Below are 20,165 nucleotides of genomic sequence, written 5' to 3' on the forward strand. Positions count from 1 at the left end.
TTGAAATAGGGTCTCACTCTGCAGCCCTGGCTGCCTTCTATCCTGCTTTCAGGCTGGCTTTGAATTTACCTTGATCCTCCAACTTAGGCCTCCCCAGTGCTGGTATTATAGACCACCCCACAACACACTGATTCTGAGAAGTACTGAAGGAGTTCAGAAGGGAAAGAAGCTACTTATAGCAAGAGTTGTTATGGTAAGGACATTTAAGCTCAAGGCTGAGGGGATAGCAAGCAATCTGAGGTAGGTTTTACAAGGAGAAAACCACATTAAACTAACCTTGAAATCAAGAAGATACATAGTAACTACGGGAGAGAAAACATTTCCTGCTTTCCAGAGAGATGTAGGAGGTAGGGTAGTTCACTGGGCCTGCAATCTCCTGAACTAAGCCCTACTGCCAACAGGGCGGCAGCCAATGGTGATAAAAACAGCCGTGGCCTCTGGACAATCAGGTCTGTCTAATGAAAACCTTCCTCAAGGAAGTCCCTGTAGAAGACTGTGGGTGTGAACACAGGAAATGGGTAGCAGTAAACAGGCAAAGTCCTATAGACCGGAAGAAGTTGGTTTTACAGTTAGTTGATGACACAGCAAGGTAGACCTACCTTTCAAGCAAAGATGCCATCCTTTTTTGCTTTATTTTTGTTTTTTTGTTTGTTTTGTTTTGTTTTCTTTTATTTTCGAGACAGGGTTTCTCTGTATGGCCCTGGCTGGCCTGGAACTCACTCTGTAAACCAGGTTGGCCTCGAACTCAGAAATCTGCCTGCCTCTGCCCCCCCCAAGTGCTGGGATTAAAGGCGTCCACCACCACTGCTTGGCACAATGATGCCATTCTTAGGAAGAACAAAGTCACCAAGGAAAGGAGCTATGACGAAATCACAAGGAGGAACTGGGTGCAGAGAGGTTGGCAAGGTGCCTGTCTATGTATAAGGGGTTCAATTCCCAGCAAGTAGAGAGTCAATTCCTTTTTAGTTTTGTGGATGGCACAGGATGGGAAGAATGAGAGGGTCTCTAGCTCAGTATTTGCCAGAGGCTAGCTCTGAGCAGCTAATCCTTGTGCCTCAGCCTCCTGAGTATTAGGATTACCAACATTCTTACCACATCCAACAAAATTATGATCTCAAGGATCTCATCTTCCATGATCCTGATTTAAGAATGAAAACAATTGTTAGTAAATATGACCAAATAAATTGCAAAATTTCAGAATATGGATTTTGGAAGCAACGGGGATATAGAATGAATTAAAAAATAGTAATTATTTTTAGCAGTCTATTACTTCCCAGATTTGTGATAGTTTTGTTTCCTAGCTTTCTACTTTAAAAACTAACAAATCCAATAACACTCAGGAAGGTGGGGTAGCACCTGCAAACTTGGGAGGCCGAATCAGGAGAAGGGTGAGGCTTGCCTGGATAATTTATAGCCCAGAACTTTCAGAATGCTTTATAATATTGGAATTTAAGTCAATTGAGCTATTTGAGAAAGAAAAATCTTAACCCACCTCCACACGCTGAGAAGGTCTCACATATCCCAGGCTGACATCCAATTCTCTTTTGTTATCAAAGATGACTCTACACTTCTGATTCTCTGGTCCCCTACCTTGCAAAAATGAACCTGGGGCTTCGTTTATGCTAGACAGGGACTAAGTATGCTTTTTTTTTTTTTTTTTTTTTTGAGACAGGGTTTCTCGTAGCCCTGGTTGCCCTGGAATTCACTCTGTAGACCAGGCTGGCCTCGAACTCAGAAATTCACCTGCCTCTGCCTCCCAGAGTGCTGGGATTACAGGCGTGAGCCATCACCGCCTGGCTCTGTCTAAGTATGCTGCATTCCCAGCTCCTTGAAGATTTTCCTGGGGTGCTCAAGATTATGACTAAACTAAGACAAAGCTGAAAAGCTAGTGCTTACCAGCAATTTTAAATAGAATTGCTGACTTATGATGTAGCAAGACATTCCCAGCTGGAGCAAGAATGATTCGGAAGATATAGTTTAATAACTAAGACCAATCAGAGAATCAAATGGGAGGCGTTATGGGTGTTTAGAAAGAAGACAAGTCTTTGAAGAACATGATCACAACTGAGATGGTCACAAAAGAACATGATCAAAGGCTTTAGCTACACATGAAATGCACATTTCAGTGATGGTGAGGGTCTGCCAAAATGTAGATTATTTTTATTTAATACGCTTATATATTTATTTATATTATATATAATTTATCTAATTAAATAAAAATCTCCTTATTGGTGAATCAGCTCACCAGGTTCAACCATTCTTCATCACATCCTGCAGGTGCTGGAGCATACTGAGAAAGGTAGGTTAGAATCGTGCATATTAGCCGGGCGGTGGTGGAGCATGCCTGTAATCCCAGCACTCTGAGAGGCAGAGGCAGGCGGATTTCTGAGTTCGAGGCCAGACTGGTCTATACAGAGAAACCCTGTCTCGAAAAAACCAAAATCCAAAAATCCAAAAAAAAAAAAAAATCGTGCTTATTTCGATTATAGAAAGGAAGAAAAGGGAAGTGTAAATAAGACTAATAGAGAGAGAGGGAAGAGGGACAAAAGCAAAGAAAAGACATGGCACAGGTGTGGTGGAGTAACGCCACCAGAGCAGCCCTCAGGAAGCAGAGACTGGAGAATCATCAATTGGAGGTCAGTAATGGAGTACGGAGCCAGACTTTGCAACAAAACAACCAACCTAAAAACAAGTGAAAAAGCAAGGAAGAGATGGGTTGGGATGGGGCAGGTTTTCAGATTTTCGCTTTGGTGGTACAACTTTGGCTACAGTGACCGCGCCCGCCTTTTCTGAATAGAACGCTTCAGCTCCCGGGATTCCAAGGACTGCTTAGGCCTGAAGCAGCGAAGCTTCCATTCGCAGGGAGGTTCTCCCCGCACCCGGGGTTCCTCAGGCTGATGACATCATTCCGATCCCAGGAGCGCTGCGACTTTTTCAAGTTGGAATCCCGGCTCTCTCAACTCTAGCTTCTTAAGGAGACCGGGTTGTCACGACCGGCCCACAAAGGGATCTCTTCTGGAGATGTCCGGGTTTAGTAAGGAGGTTCTTGAATGGCCCAGGGCACTTCTTTCTCTCCCATCTACGAACATCATACAGGGACGCGTGGCCACCCACGCCTATCGCTGGGCTAACAACCTTAGCTCTTCAATTGGCAACTGAGAGGGAGCAGCGGATCCCAGCGGTCAGCTGGACGCTGGGAAGAGGCAAGGAAGGGGAGGGCACGGACTACACGGACGTAGTGCGCCTGCGCAGTTCCCGGGCCGCTCCTCCCCCGCGGGGGTGTGTTCGTCAAGACGCTCTCCCAATCAGGAGGCCGTAGGGAGCGCGCCCGTGGCCTCGCCCTCTCTGGTCCCGCCTCCTCGTGCCCTACTTGCCCGTCTGCGCGCGTGCGCAGAGGCGGGCCGCAGGGGCGAGGGCGCGAGAGTAGGGCGGGTGTACGTCCTTGCGTGCGTCTCAGGCAGCGCGCACGCCGGCGTGAGAGGGCACGGGGAAAAAGGTGGCTCTGGCCCGGGCGGCTCGGTTTCCTGGGGTTATGTAGCAGGGCTTGTCCGCTCGCGAGACCTTCCGCTGCCCTCGCCCGCGTCCTACCGCGGAGTTTTTGATCCGGGCGGAGGCCGTGTTCAAGCCCGCCGCGCTCCCCCGACGTAGAGCTCGCTCGCTCGCCCGTGGGAGCGTCCCGGCCGAGCTGCGCTGAGGGGGGAGGGGAGGCCATTTTGTCCCGACCGACTCCCCGGAACCGGGCGGAGCGGCTGGGAGAGGCTGCGGAGCCGCGGGCGCCGCCCCTCGGAGGCACGGGCGCTGCCACCGTCGGGGCTTCCTCGACGAGGCCCTTCGGAAGGTCTCCTGCTCCATCTCGAGAGCTGCTTTCTCCTCCCGCACACGCTACCCCGCTGCTGCGGCCCCAGAACACCCGGGTGAGGAGTTGGCCGTAGTGAGCAGCACCGATCCCTTGGGGCTACCGGCGGCGAGCGCCCGAGCCGCTCCTCCCAATGGCGAAGAAGACGTACGACCTGCTTTTCAAGCTGCTCCTGATCGGGGACTCGGGAGTGGGCAAGACCTGCGTCCTTTTTCGTTTTTCGGACGATGCCTTCAATACCACCTTTATTTCCACCATAGGTAAGACCTGTGGGAGGATGGTGTGGGGGCTCTAGCCGCGAGCCGTTTTCTTTTATTCCAGACATCTTGCTTCCCGGAATTTACGCCTTTGTTCCAGTGATTCCGATTCCAGACGACAGACCTAAGTTACTGTTGGAATCGGAATAGCGCTTACTGGGGCGGGGTCTTCCCATGCTTACCATCCAGTCCTTTGCTTTCAAGTCTCCTTCTCTGTTCGGTGCCTGCTGGCACAAAATATGCTGCATTTAGCAGCGTTCCAGAATCCTGTTTCTTTAAGTGACTTGACTGGCCTTACCATAATTGCGTGAAGTTACTTGCTGTGCTGTTTGTAATAGACGTGTTTTAGTGGTTGGAATTGAAGCAATACTAGCTCTGTGGCAAAGGCCCGAATTTATATTGGGTGTCAAAGAGAAAATATTCCATCTGCCTGTAACTTGGAGTAAACTCGAGAGTTGCAGAATCATTAAGGAAAATGAGAGGGGCGGGGGAAAGTGAGCTGGCTGTCTTGACTGAACCATTGATGTGTCAAACAATCGGAGGCCCTTCGTGCTTGGGGTGGGAATCTGGCATGGCTGGCTCACAGTGCTTTTTCAAGACCTCAACAGAAGCAGTTGTCTGAGGGAGATGGACGTTTTTTGTCTTCAACCCGATGGAATCAAGTCAAGTTCTCATGTTTTACTTGATGATAGAATTTACAGGAAAATGTTTCGTCAGTCATGGCTCTAAGGACTTCTAATGTACTTTCACCACATATTTCAGATTTACTTGGTATGGAAATAAAAGCTGAGGGGGTTGACCTTTTAAATGGGTTTCCTGTTTCGGAAATGAAAAGGGAAGGTTCCAAGAAAGTCGTTTTGACGCTGGCACCAATATCAATTTTGTCAAAGTAACTGTACATGAAACATCCCTCCCCCCACTCCCGCCCCCAGTTTTTTAAAGTATCCGGTGTCTTTAATTTTTGGATCTCAGCTCTGACTTTAGAGCAGTTCAGGAAGACTTGTGATAAATGTAACTAACTTCACGATGAGATTATACAGAGAAGCAACTGTAGTGGTTTTTCTTAAGAATTGTGAAAATCGGATTTTAACTAATTTATAGTATTACTGAAATCGGTTTGGATTTCCTTAAGACATATCTGTAAGTAACTTAAGCATATTCTTATAAAGCAAGTTATACTGAAATTAAAGTGAGCAAGTTTTTATTTAAAATGGGTTGTTTTACCTTACTGGTGGGCGGGATTGTCAAAATATAATGAAGCTTGAACTTGTCCTGTGCTTAGTGTAGCACTTACAGCACTAAGTTTGCTTTGAAGTGTAGATGGTGAGTCAGGTGGCTAGATCAGCAAATATTTATTGAGCACCAAATGCTAGGCACTGTTAAAAGCTTTGAGAATAAGTGGTCGATAGAATAAGACCTCTCGACCATTTCATTCTAATGAAGACAATAGTGTGCAAAGCACTACAGTGAGGAGAGGGAAGAAGGGGGCTAGTCTGAATTATGGGGAATCTGCTTTGCATGGACTGACAGTTTAAAACGAAGGCTGAAAGACAAGTATGAATTGGATCAGAGGGGAGATAGCCTTTCTGAAAGAGAGAATTTAGTGTGTGATCTTTTTAAAAAAAAAAAAAAACCTACCCTGAGATGAAAGTAGGAAGTAAAGTTTTGTGGTGAAGAATGCTCCTCAGCTCCCCAGCTGCCTGTCCCCAGGTACTAGGCATTGACTAACCTCATGCTTGGTAGGTCCTGATTCCATCCATAGTGTGTATTGCCTTTTGACTTAGGGAAATGGGTTGTTTCCCATGTAGCCCGCTGTGTTGAATTCCTGGCTCCACAGCTTACTAAGTGCAACTTTGGCTACAATGTCTTAAAATAGTATTAGACAGCGTAAATGTATCTGTTTTGTGTGGTGCTTGTGAGGATTTATAGGTCAGCGAGAGCAAAGCACTTAACAGTGGTGCCAGGTACTTTGTAGGAACACAGTGCAGATTTGTGCAGAATATATGGCCTCCCTGCTACTGGTGTGTGACATAATATGTTGCTCTATGGATTGAATGTGTCTTGTGTGTAATGGCTGTTTGAATATTTGTTGGTGCTCTGCTAAACAATGTTATTATAACCTCTGACATTTACACATTTTGATATAAAAACATTTGATGTTTTGACACAAGGTTTGAATAAAGTAAGCTAAGAAAATGAACAAAATTCTGACAATTTTGTTCAAACTTGGCTCTTTGCAGATTTTGAATTCTGCTATCTTTGTAAACTTTGGTAGTCACAAAGGAAAAAAATAATACCTTCCAACTCGTCAGAGATGCACATATGCAGCCAATTTCAAACATTTTACATTGTTTCCTTCTAGTGTGGGTGCTGTATGGATAACACATCTCAATTTATATTAGGCATATTTGAGTTCTGTTGCCAATATTATATTATTGACAGTATATGTCTAAACAACAGAAAAGTAATTAATTGATACACATAACTAGAGATACTGTAGGACATGTAAAATACTAAGAATTTTCAGGCCAGGGTCCTGTCTCCTTTTTCAGGTGTGCATTCTACCACTGAGATACACACCTAGCATTAAAACCTTCACTAATGAAGCAGTAGTCACTTTACAAGTGTTTCAAAGGACTAGACTTCGAGGAAGGCAGTCCATCATATTCCAGGCTAGATGGTTTTTGCTTCTTAACTAGTTAGCTCTGAAGGAAGGCTTTTTATAGATTTATGGTTCTTAGAGTACTCACCAGGACTACTGTTCTTGTCTTTCTGTATACCTTCAATTTTTACATATTCATATTAGAAATAATGTAAGTTTTTGTGATCCCATCTATTGCATTCTGTTGCAAAAATTAATTATTGGTATGTTTCACATTTAACCAACTGCAGAGTGAATCTAAAGTCACAGCTGGGTGTGGTGGTTCATGCTTCTAATTCCAAAACTTGAATGGCTGAGGCAGGAGGGTCACAGGTTCAAATAGCAAGACTGATGACAAACAAAATCAAAAAACTGAGTCTAAGATCATTTGAATAAGAAGGCAGGGGTCTATGCTTTTTTTTTCTTTTGCCTGTAGTTGCTAAGTCCTAAAAGAGGTGGATGATGAATAATGAACACAGGTAGGTAGGAAGAGAGAGAGAATAGGATAGGATAGTGATAACCTCTTCATACAGAACATACTGGACTAGGACCGGGGCTAACTTATACTTTCAATTTGCTTTCTGAGTATTGCAGAGTAAATCGGGATCAGATTTTACTTAATAGTTAGTATTAGCTGTTTGATAATTGAGTAATTTGTGGGTGTGTGTTCTTGCATGTGGAGACCAGAGGATGGAGACCAGAGGATGAGGTCAGGTGTGGGACTCTGTTCTCTCCACTGTACTTTTTGAGATAGGGTCTCTCATTGAACCCTGAGCTTGCTGATCAATTGCTGGCAAGCAAGCCCCCAAGATCCTCCTGTCTCAATTTTCCCAGTGTTGGGATTCCCTGTGCTGGGATGCCTGACTTTTTACTTGGATGTTGGGAATCTGCACCCAGGTCTTTATGGTTGTATATCAAGCACTCTGGGGCAAAACTGGTCTTAGAAATTTATTTTGTCTTTTTTCCCCCCGAGAGCTGAGGACTGAACCCAGGGCCTTGTGCTTGCTAGGCAAGTGTTCCTACCACTGAGCTAAATCCCCAACCCCTGATCTTAGAAATTTAGTGATTGTTTGGAAAGTAATTAAGAAAGTTACTGGTTCTGGATGTATACAGATTTCAGTGGTTGATCTGGCCATAATTTTCGGTTTTTTGGATTTGTTTTTTTCAAGACAGGGATTCTCTGTATAGCCCTGGCTGTCCTGGAACTCACTCTGTAGACCAGGCTGGCCTCAAACTCAGAAATTTGCCTGCCTCTGTCTCCCAAGTGCTGGGATTAAAGGCGTGTACCACCACTGCCCGGCTAAAGGCTAAAGCACACATTCTTTTTTTTTTTTTTTTGGATTTGGTTTTTTCGAGACAGGGTTTCTCTGTTTAGCCCTGGCTGTCCTGGAACTCACTCTGTAGACTAGGCTGGCCTTGAACTCAGAGATCCGCCTGCCTCTGCCTCCCAGAGTGCTGGGATTACAGGCATGCGCCACCACCGCCCGGCTAAAGCACACATTCTTAATGTATTGTCTCCACTGGATGTACTGTCCTTTGGTCCTTAATCCACCCTCCATACCCAGATTTCTTACTTTGCTAAGGATAGTATCTTCACTGAATAATGTAGTCCCTGGCCTCCATATAAGAAAATTAGGTTGATAAAGACTTGCCTCTGAGAGAGGTGTAATATCTTTTTATTATCTGAATGCATTAGCTGAGATTTTCAGGAATAAATTGATTGTACCAACCTTCACTAAAGACTTGTTGATTAGGCCAGCACAGTGGCTCAGCAGTTAAGGCCACTTGTGCCAAGCCTGATGACGTGAGCTTGTTCCTTAGGACCCAGTTGGTAGGAGAGATCAATAGCTCCAAGTTGCCCTCTGACATCTGCATGTATGCTATGACACTTGAGAGTGTGTATGTATGTGCATACATACATACATATATACATACATACATACACACACATACACAGAGTCAAATTAATAAATATAAATCCCTTTTCCCTAAGAATCAGTTGATTTAACTAGATGTGGTGGCACATGCCTATAATCCCAGATCTCAGAGGGCAGAGGATGTAAGTCTAAGTCTGAACTGGACACGGTGGCACAATCCTGTAATGCCATCACTCAGGAAAACGACAAGAGAATCACTACAAATTGAAGTCAGCGTAGTTTATGTAGCATGTTCCAGGCTAGTTCCGAAGTAAGACACCATCTTCTCAAACAAAAGGAAACAACCAAAGAGTTGATGAAATCCAGCTGACCCCATTTTATATAGTGTCTGCTTTTTAGAAAAATGAGTCAAACCTTTGTCATAAAGCACATGAGAGCTGTACAGTGATGTTCAGGTACGTGCTATAGAGTGCCAGAATGCCTAAGGAGTTTTTCTCCTTGAAGCATGTACTTTTAGGATAGATTAAAACTAAGGAAACTTGACTCCAAAAACACACGTACAAATGGCTCATAAGCACATGAAGATATTTAGCCTCATTAATAATTAAAGAAACATGGGTCATATCAACAGTTGTTTGTTATTTTATAGTCATTAGAATGTCTATTCTCTATTAGACCATGGTGGCACAGCCTTTAATCCAGCTACATGGGAGGCTGAGGTTGAAGGATTTTAGGTTCAAGGCTCGTCTAGTCTAGAGCAAAAGCATCCTGGGCAGGTTAGGAAGAACTTGTTCAAATGAAAAAAAAGGAGGGCTGGGGATGCAGGGTGCTCAGCATGTGTGAGGCTCTGGTTCCGTCCTCAGTAATGTAATACATATGAGATGCATGAGAGAATAAATGGCTGTTCTCCCAGTACTCCACAGAAACAAGACAGAAACGAAGGCAAGTGTTGACGATCTGGATAGTTTGGAGCTCTGACATGTTGCTGGGACTTCAGATAGTACTATGGGAAATAGTGTAGTCAAGCCTGGTATTACAGCTTATGACTATAACCCCAGCACTCATGAGGCTGCAGCAGGAGGATTGCTTGTGTGTTCAAGGTTTACACGTGTCTACAAGGTTCATGGGCTACATAGTGAGTTCTGTGCTAACCTGGCTACGGTCATACTCTGTTTAATAAAATTCAGCAAAAAAAGGGATGGGGTACATGGCTCAGTTAGTAGAGGGCCCTGGGTTTAATTCTCCAGAACTTCATAAACTGAGTGTGGTGGTGCACACCTGTAATCGTAGTGTTCAAAGGAAGAGGGAAGAGGATCAGAAGTTCTGTTCATCCTTGGCTATATAGGGAGTTTGAAATTAATCTGGCCTACAGGCTGTGTAAATCTCTTTCTAGGTTATACCCAAGACAGTTAAAGGCAGTTAAAAAAAAAAAGTTGTGGTAGAACTCTCATTCCCAAGGTCTTGTGCATGCTAGGCAAAACCTATTCAGAATTGAAGTAGGGACTCACACATGCTTATATGCCAGTAAATAACTCAAAGCCCATTGATGGATGAATGATTAATAAAATGTGTAGCTGGGCGGTGGTGGCGCACGTCTGTAATCCCAGCACTTGGGAGGCAGAGAGGCAGGCGGATTTCTGAGTTCGAGGCCAGCCTGGTCTACAGAGTAAGTTCCAGGACAGACAGGGCTATACAGAGAAACCCTGTCTCGAAAAAAAAACAAATCAAAAAAAAAAAAAGTGTAGTCGTGCTATGGATTATCCATAGTTTTGCTAAGCACTATAAGATAGATGGTCCTCAAAACTGTAAAAATAGCCAGCATGGTTGTTCACACATGTAATTTCAGCGTTTCAGATAGAGACAAGTGGGACAGAGCTACTGAGTGAGCTCCAAGACAACCAGAGATGTGTAGAAAGACCCTGCCTCAAAAAACAAAATAGAACAAAATAAAGCAAGTTAGATGGAAGAAAACAGGTATCTCTGCCTCCCTTTCTGCTGTAACACCAAGCTCAGCTTAAATTCAATTTTTAAAAGTTGGTATAAGCCGGGCAGTGGTGGCTCACGCCTGTAATCCCAGCACTCTGGGAGGCAGAGGCAGGCGGATTTCTGAGTTCAAGGCCAGCCTGGTCTACAGAGTGAGTTCCAAGACAGCCAGGGCTACACAGAGAAACCCTGTCTCAAAAACAAAAACAAAAACAAAAAAAACCAAAACAAAAAAACAAAAAAAAAACCCAAAAGTTGGTATAAAATGGTACATTTTGTGTCATGTAACACTACCAAACAAAACCTACAAGACTGTTGAAGCATTTGATCATGCTGTCTAAAAAGAGCATTTGATCATAGAAAGCCCCTTCTGTTCCAGATGACAGCTAATGCTAACAGTGGCGGGTTTCACTTAGAACCCAGCATGATTCTTTTAGGGCCCCAAGCATGGTTATGTGTCTCACTCTGAGAATTCCATTGCAGTGTTGCACGTACCTCAAACTATTCGTAGGTTAGGACAGATCTACTCACTAGGTTCAATTAGAAGAGTGGAGTTACCCGGGAGGGGCAATGACCTTGGTTATTTGCCCTTTGCATGATAGAGTTTAGAGTATACTAGAACAGAGGAGATAATGCCTGAGAGAATTGTCTTCTTTAAGGATTGTAGAATATAATGCTGTGTCAAGTACTGGAACAAAACTACTGATACTTCCTTGTGACTTGGAGGAGGGAAAGAACAGGAGCAGAAATACTGGAGATCTGTTTGGATTTGAAACAGTACAAGGTTGCCCAGGTGGTGCTGTGTTAGTAGCTACAATGGGCAAGAAAGTGGAGACTGCTGAGTCTTGGTTTACAAATGAGACTGTTTATTGAGCACAAAATACAAATTTTGTGATTAGCCATAGATGTACTTGAGGAAACTACTTATGAAGATGTTTAAGTCATGAAGAAGTTTAAAAGAGCAAGAAATGACATTGAGGTTAGGGCAGAATGTTTGAACCTAAACGATGGTAAGAACAGGTCTTGTAATATGGAGTGAATTCTTCAAATACACTTGCACTGAGGATGTAACCTGTACACCTATAGCCCCAGCACCAGGGAGGCAGAGGCAGGAGAACTGCTGGAAGTTTGAGGCGAGCCAGGGCTACAGGGCAAGACCTGTCTCAAAAACCAGAGCAAGTAACACAATTTGAAGTTTCTTTTTTTTGTTTTTTGGATTTTTTGGATTTTTTTTTTTTTTCAAGACAGGGTTTCTCTTTATAGCCCTGGCTATCCTGGAACTCACTCTGTAGACCAGACTGTCCTCTACCTCAGAAATCTGCCTGCCTCTCCCTTCCAGAGTGCTGGGATTCCAGGCATGTGCCACCACTGCCCCACTTGAAGTTTCTTAAGTTGGGCTTGGTGAAGAAAGGAATTTGCAAGGAGAATAAAGGTGGGGGAAAAAATGAAGCGGAGCTGGAAATGGCTGTGCTCTGTTGGTAGGTAGAACATTTGGGAAACCATGGATTTGACCCTCAGTGCAACACAAAGGGCATAGTAGTGCATGTGTGTTCCAGCACATGGGAATGGAAGCAGGAGGGTCCACATGAGATCTGTCAAAAATGAAAATAAAACCTGGGGCTGGACAGATGGCCCAGCGGTTCAGAGCACTGGCTATTCTTCCAAGGGACCCAGGTTCAAGTCCCAGCATACACGTGGCAGCTCACAACTGTTTGTAATTCCAGTTCCAGGAAATACAGCAGACATACATACAGCATACCAGTGTAAATAAAAAAATTTAAAAATTGTTTATTTAAATTGGAAAAATGGTTAAAGGGTTAAAATGGTTAAAGGGAAATTAAGAATGAGAAAAATTTTCTTTGAAAATATTGCCATGTATTTTGGGTTGCAAGCATCTGTAACTGGTGCTTATCCTTTCTAGTGATAAAAAATGTTTTAATGAAAAAAACAGTTGGAGATGGAGTACTGTGTTTCCAATATGATGCAGAAAATAGAGCACCCAAAGGTTTAGAAACATTAGAATTTAGGAGAGGTACAGTGTATCAGTCTTGGAACAGAAAATACTGTTCATTTCTCTCTCTCTCTCTCTCTCTCTCTCTCTCTCTCTTTCCCCCCCCCCCCCCCCCAGACAGTCTAACTCTATAATCCAGGCTGGTCTCAAAATCATGGCAATCCAGAAATTCCTGCCTCAACCTCTTTTTTTTTTTTTTTTTTTAAAGATTTATTCATTTCACTGGGCAGTGGTGGCGCATGCCTTTGGAGGCAGAGGCAGGCAGATTTCTGAGTTCAAAGCCAGCCTGGTCTAGAGAGTGAGTTCCAGGACAGCCAGGGCTACACAGAGAAAACCCTGTCTAAGATTTATTTATTTCATGTATATGAGTACACTGTAGCTGTACAGATGATGGTTATGAACCTTCATGTGGTTGCTGGGAATTGAATTTAAGATCTCTGCTTGCTCCAGTCAATCCCACTCACTCTGGTTGGCCTTGCTTGCTCAGTTCCAAAGATTTGTTATTATATGTAAGTCCACTGTAGCTGTCTTCAGACAACCAGAAGAAGGGTCAGATCTCATTACGGATGGTTGAGCCACCATGTGGTTGCTGGGAGTTGAACTCAGGACCTTCAGAACAGTTGGTGCTCTTAACCACTGAGCCATCTCACCAGCCCCTTCTAATTGAAGATTTTATTAAATATTTTTGTATATTGTAGCTTCACATATAGTTTTAAAAGATGATGCAGACAGATCTCTCATGCACTTTGCCCAGCATCTCCCAATGGTAACATTTTTGGGAAATCATATAACTTCACATCCAGGACACTGACATCTAATGCAGTATGTCAGTTTTGTTTTTTGTTCTTTTAAAGATAGGGTTTCAGTGTACCCCAGACTCTCAAACTCCCTAAGTAGCATAGATGGTCTTAAACTTCTAATCTTCTACTTCCCATCTCCTGGGTGCTGACATTACAGATGAGGATGCAGTTTATGTGACACCAGGGATCAAACCCAGGACTTCATGCTTGTTAGGCAAGTAATGTATCGTTAGAGCCCACCCCATTTCCCATACACAAGGGTTACTAAAACCTCCATTGGGTTTCTCTGTTTCCATTTGTGTGCTGTATTAGTCAGCTGTGTCACTGTAACAGAATTCCTAAGATGACCAAGATGTATGCAATGGGAAAGGCTGATTTTGGTTCAGGGTCTCAGAGGTGTCACCATATAATTGAACTTAACTGATGAACAATCAAAATACCAACTTTACTTTTAAATTTTAACTTAATTTTTGTTTTGTTTTTGTATTTTTTAAGGAAGGGTCTCATGTAGCTGTGACTGTCCTGGAACCCACTATGTAGACCAGGCTTGCCTGGAACTTAAAGAGATCTGTCTGCCTCTGCTACTGGAATGCTAGGCTTAAAGGTGTCTAATTTTAATTAGACAAATTATTTATTTCATGTGTATGTTTGAGTGCCTGTATGTGCGGCTACTACATATGTGCCTGGTGCCTGCATAAACCAGAGGAGGTGTCAGATTCCCCAGAACTGAAGTTCCAGGAGGTTGTCATTCACCACATCGGTGCTGGGAACTGAACCTGGTTCCTCTTCAAAGGCAACAAATGCTCTTAACTGCGGAGCTATCTTTTTGGCTTATTTAATTGTAAGTTCTGTTCTTTTTAAAATGTTTAATATTTGTATATGCAGGTAATGTGTTTAAGTCAGATCCATTTCCCCATTTTCTCACACCAGACCCTCCTCATTGTCCTTCTAACTTTTCCCTCTCAGCTTGATGTGCTCTCTCTATTAATTCTGCAGTCATTTAATGCTCCCTGTGTCTGCATAGGTGTAGTGCCATTGACTAGAGCATCCCTGAAGAAACTCTCGTTCCCCAGCAGGCATCACTTACCAGTAGCTCTCAGTGTCCTCTTGCTCCCCCATCCTACATGCTGGGATTTTTATCTGGCTTGAACTTGTACAAGGTTTCAGTTTTGTACATAGAGTTTAAGAATGCTCTGTTGTTCTGTCATGTCATCATGTCCAGCAGATAGTATTTCTCTACAGAAATGAACTCCCTCAATTTTTTAAATCTTTACATCCTTTTCTTAGTCTTTCTCTCAAAAATTTTTTGTTTACTATTTTGAGTATGCATGGTGTGTGTGCGTGTGTGTGTGCGTGTGTGTGCGTGCGTGCGTGCGTGCGTGTGTGTGTGTGTGTGTGTATGTGTGTATGTGTGTGCGCGCATGCAGTTTTCTGCTTTGACTTAGGTGGGTTCCAGGGATTGAATTTAGGTTGTCAGGCTTGCCTAGCAAGCATGTTTACCCACTGAACCACCTTCCCCCCTTTTTCTTTTTCTGAATTAAAAAATTCTCTTTATTCGATTAATTTCTTTTTATCTGTTTCTAGTCTTTCTATATTCTCAGTAACCTCTCAATGAGTTTCTTTACAGTCAAGCCATCATCAGAGAATCTTTTGACTTCTGATGATGATTCGTAACTATCTCTAATCTAGACCTTTTTCCTCCCATCTTTTTTTTTTCAGTTTTAAAGATGTAATTTTAAGTTTAAAAAACTCCAAACACTTCTCATGCCAGCTGACCCCTTCCCCTTTCCACAACTAAGAATGTCAGCAGAATGCTATGTTACTATATACAAAAACAAGACAACCTGAAGCTAAATGGATGCCTACCGCAGTATCCACAGGTCCAGCCTCATAGTGCATGCTCTGAGCTATGGTACCCTCCAAAAGGTATCTTCCCCTCACAGCCTCCATACCAAACAAGGAGCATCAGGAATCTGTCTGGGTTGTTTTTTTTACAAACTATAGATATGTACAGTTGACAACTCAGGATGTCTATCCAATAACCATATAGTTAACACTACCTTACGAGTTGAGAACAAAATATCGGAAACATTTTCAAATGCCTTGTCACACCAACAGCAAAGTGCATTGAGTGAGGAGGACGTGAGAGTGCCTTTTCATTTTAAAAATGTTTGGAGCTATGTACAACTTTGATACAGTTTCAGGGTGCTCCAGACACCCATGGCCACTTCATGTAAACCACTGACACTTTGAGAAACTACAATATGATTGTGATCAAATTTTGTAATTAAATCTAACAAGGGCAATAGACACGACTCAAATAAGAGATGTGTCAATCACAGTGCTCTCCTACTCTAAGATATTCACAAGGAGACAGTTTTTATTCATCTTCCTCTTCCTCCTCTTCCACCTTTTTCGGAGCAACTTTCTACCATGAAGCCTGTCATCCTCTAGTAGCTTCTTGCAGGAACGCAGCATATAAAGGGAAATTTTTGCTCTCTTTTTAAACAGCTCATGTCTGACAGTTCATTTTAAAGTGGTACTAGGCATCAAATAGGGCCTGCCCATGCGGCACAAGGGCTCTGCATTGAGGCACAGCCTGGTTTCGTGGCCATGTGTTAATTCTTCCCCTTGCTGCCCTTGAGGGTTGATGGGAGTCTAAGTTAGAATGGCTTTCGTTTTTTTCCTAGCTTCCGATGGTGCGTTGGTTTTGGCACTGTTCTGACTCCTTCTTGTTAGTGGTGGAGCTTGTTTTTAAAAGTCTTAGGAATTAAAAATCCTTCAAGATTCTAGTTAGAAGTTTCAGTTTTTGCTTGGTGGGCACTGTTTCTTTTATAATTTACCGCTCTGCCTACATGGGTCTTTTCAGGGTCTTCACTGGATATCTTGTTCGATTTTTTTTTTCTGTCCTTTAGTTTCTGTTGCTTTTTAACTGGATATTGGACTCTGTTCTTCTGCCTGGAAAATGTCCTCAACCATGTATTTTGGCTGTGGTCACCTCCCTTTTCCCTTTCCTTAAACCTCAGAGTTCAGAGATTACAGACTTGTACTACTTTACTCGTCTGTCTTTATACTTTCTTCTATTGAATAGGTCTAGGTCTGTGTCAGCCATTCTTCTCTTGCTCACTCAATTTCTTTTTTTTTCTCTTTGCATCCCAGACTACTCTTGAACCGGCTATGCAGCCCAAGGATATGTTCAAGCCCCAATGCTGTTTTTACCTCCTGCGTGTTAGGATTACTGTCACACCCTATCATGCCCAGTTTATATTTTCAACTTCTGTAACTCCTGTCCTTCCCTCTTCTTTTTCTTCCTTCTCTCCCGCCCTTACTCCTTCCTTCCTTCCTTTTCTTCTTTAACAGGGCCTTATGTTGGCTAGAATGGCCTTGAACTTGCTTGTCTTGCCTCCACCTTACAGTGCTGGGATCCCATCTCTGTATGTAGAGAGAGGTACTTGCTGCCATGCTTGATGTTCTGAGTTGATCTCTGGGATCCACAGTGTGGAAGGAGAGAAGTTATTGCCACAGATTGTTCTCTGACTTAACTCGTGCACCATAGACAGCATGAGTGCATAAGTATACAATAAGGATTAAAAATTAAACAAGTTTTTTAAAGCATTAATGAATTGTTAGGTAATTCAGCCTGTGGTACAGGTCTGTAATCCCAGCTACTCAGTAGGTTGAAGCAGAGAATGATAAACTTAGCTTAGTGGACCTCTGCCTCAAGATAAAAGTATAAAGAAATGTGGCCATGTGTTTTGATGATAAGAGTACTTGCTGACATGTGGGGGCATCAGGCTCAGTTCCCAATTAACCTCCTCACTCCCCCAACCCCACCACTGAAAAAAGATATTTTTGGGTCAGACATGATAACAAACACCTCAGATTCTACCAGGCAGGCAGGTGAATCTGTGTTCAAGGCCAGCCAGGGCTACATAGTGAGAGGGTGTTTTTTTTTTTAAAAAAAAAAAAAAAAAGGAAAAGATATTTGGAGTCCCTTTAATCTTTAATCATGGACACTGAGACTTTCAAGGATGATGAACAGTGACCATTTTCTAAAGTCTGGGAGTGTATCTAGGCACTTGAATCTATAGGGCTTTCCTTTCTTTTTTGGTTGTTTTTGAGACAGAGCCTCACTATGTAGAGCATGTTTGTCTTAAATGCTAGGATTAAAGATGTGTTTCTATCACTGTGTCTCATTTTTGTAGGTGTGGCTTATGGAGCAATTCCATTTTTCCAGAGAATGATCACGTGTCTTGTGGCATGGAGCAGAGGGTATAAATTTGATTGCTTGTGTTCTTGGGGAAGCAGTTAAAAGGCAGTTGAGTTAATGGCTGTAAGAGTAGCTTAAATTTCAGTATATTTAGGTTTTTTTTTTTTTCTCATTAAGTCAGTGTTTAAGCATGCTTACTGCATTTATAGAGGGCCTGTGTTTGGTTCTTGGTACCCACACAGGGCAGCTCAAAACCTCCTGTAACTCCTGGTTAGAAGATGTCTGAAGCACTCATGTGCACATAATTCCCTCCCACAGACACACAATTATAAGTAAAGTAAATTTAAAACAAAAAAGAAAAGCCCCTATTTTAGTCTTCTCCCCACTTCCCACCGCACCTGTTACCCTAATTGATAGCATGCTTGTTTTGCTGACCTTGCAAACGGTCATTTAAACTCCTGCTGAATCTTGAGCAGTGATGGCTCTGGCTGTGAGAATGGAGGCTACTACAATGTCTTTATTTAATCAGCACCCACTGTGCATCTGAAACCTGCTCTCTTGGCAGTAAACCTTTCCAGGGTTCTAAGGCATGGGTTGGCACATTCCTATTTCCTATCTTCAGTTGGCCCTGATTTTTAGAGTTGCGGTGTCTACCTATTGAAATGAAGATGGACTTAATGATTCTTTTCTTTGTTTTACTCTTTGGTGAGAAAGATAGGCTTCTCTGTCAATTGGAATTTAAGATCAATTGACTCCTTTATCTTTTTTTTTGAGTTTTTTTTTTTTAAGTTTTATTTATTATTATATTTAAGTACACTGTAGCTGTCTTCAGACACACCAGAAGATGGAGTCAGATTTCATTACGGATGGTTGTGAGCCGCCATGTGATTGCTGGGATTTGAACTCCAGACCTTTGGAAGAGCAGTCAGTGCTCTTAATCACTGAGCCATCTTTCCAGCCTCCTTTTATTTTTCAAGGTGTGCACATGTGTGTGCATGAGTGTGTAAAACAGAGGGCAATCTCTGGTGTATCCTCAGAAACACCTTTTAGACAGTTTCTCATTAGCCTGGAGCTCACAAATTTGGCTAAACTGGCAGGCCCCACAAGGTCAGGAATCTTCTTGTTTCTGCATCCTAGTTCTGGGGTCACAGTGCCACCATGCCTTGTGTATGTATGACTCAATCTCAGGTCCTCATGCTTTTAAGGGAATCTTTCTCTGGACTGAGCCAACACCTCAGCCCATGACTCCACTTTTGAACTTGCAACATTATTGTGTTAGATTTTATTTTTCAAGACCGGTTATATCACATGAACTTGATATGAATGAATTTCTAATCCTGCTTCTGCTGCACACTGCCACCTTGCTCAGTTTATGCATGGAACCCAGAGCTTCCTTCGTGTTAGGAAAGAAGTACTCTACCACTTGAACCACTTTCCAGCCAGGGGTTTGTTTGTTTGCTTGTTTTGTTTTGTTTTCAAAACATGGTTTTTCTATGTAGCCTTGGCTGTCCTGGAACTCACTCTATAAACCAGGCTAGCCTCAAACTCACAGAGATCTGCGTGTTTCTGCCTCCCAAGTGCTGGGATTAAAGGCATGTGCCTCCAGTGCCAGGCTAGGAATGGTATTTTGCTATTTTACAAATACCCAGTTTACTTTCAAGATAAAAATAGTGTTATTTAGGATAATTAGATAAATGCTGTAGGGAATCAGTTTTCATCTACTGTCTATAACCATGATACTTATGGAAATATTACTTGAAATGGTTAGTTTTTTTACCTAGTTATTTGGTGCTTGGAGGATAGTTCTGCTTTTTGGACAGTGTGTGACTATTGTCTTAAATTTCAATCCCATGTTCTTTTTTTTTTTTTTTTTTTTCCTGAGACAGGGTTTCTCTGTATAGCCCTGGTTGTCCTGGAACTCACTCTGTAGACCAGGCTGGCCTCAACTCAGAAATCCACCTGCCTCTGCCTCCCAAAGTGCTGGGATTACAGGTGTGTGCCACCACCGCCCGGCTTCCAATCCCATGTTCTTGATCCATTGTTTTTATAAGACATCCAACAACAAATGGCTCAGCCACTTCATGATCTATCAGTATTACGGTAGAACCTGTATATTATATCACTTGGCCAGTAAGTAGTAAGATAGCTAGATTTTTGGCTGATTCAAAAGCTCTTAAATACTTGCTTACAAAAGAGCAAGCATTGAGTTAATTTACCTTATATAGTCATAATTTTTTTATCTCCCTTAAGTGAGGAAATAGGTGTGCATTTTTGAAAATTCTGTAGCCTCCTCGTTGGCCTTCTACCCACTTTTGCCTCCTCCCTCATATATGTTTTGTATGTTTGTTTTGAACAGGATCACAAATAGTCTAGGTTGTCCAGAATTCACTGTGTAGTTGAGTAGTTGAGAGTGACCTTGATCTCCTGTTCTTCTACCACTTCAGAGTGCTGGGATTCAGACACAGACCACTATACTTGACTCAGATCTCACTGGGTAACTCAGGTTGATTTAGAGCTCACTTTATAGCCT

At 42.8% G+C, this 20,165-nt stretch overlaps 1 protein-coding gene across 1 annotated transcript in view; it reads left to right on the top strand.

The window, feature by feature from the left end:
• Window positions 1-3,482: 3,482 nt before the first annotated feature.
• The window catches only part of Rab10 (RAB10, member RAS oncogene family), a 59,106-nt gene continuing 42,423 nt past the window's right edge, over window positions 3,483-20,165 (top strand). The window contains exon 1 of the mRNA XM_052186215.1: window positions 3,483-4,116. Coding sequence (XP_052042175.1) covers window positions 3,990-4,116 — 127 coding nt within the window. The 5' untranslated portion in view covers window positions 3,483-3,989. The remainder of the gene's footprint in view (window positions 4,117-20,165) is intronic.

The sequence above is a fragment of the Apodemus sylvaticus genome, chromosome 6, assembly GCF_947179515.1.
Source record: "Apodemus sylvaticus chromosome 6, mApoSyl1.1, whole genome shotgun sequence".
In the NCBI taxonomy this organism is placed as follows: Eukaryota; Metazoa; Chordata; class Mammalia; order Rodentia; family Muridae; genus Apodemus; species Apodemus sylvaticus.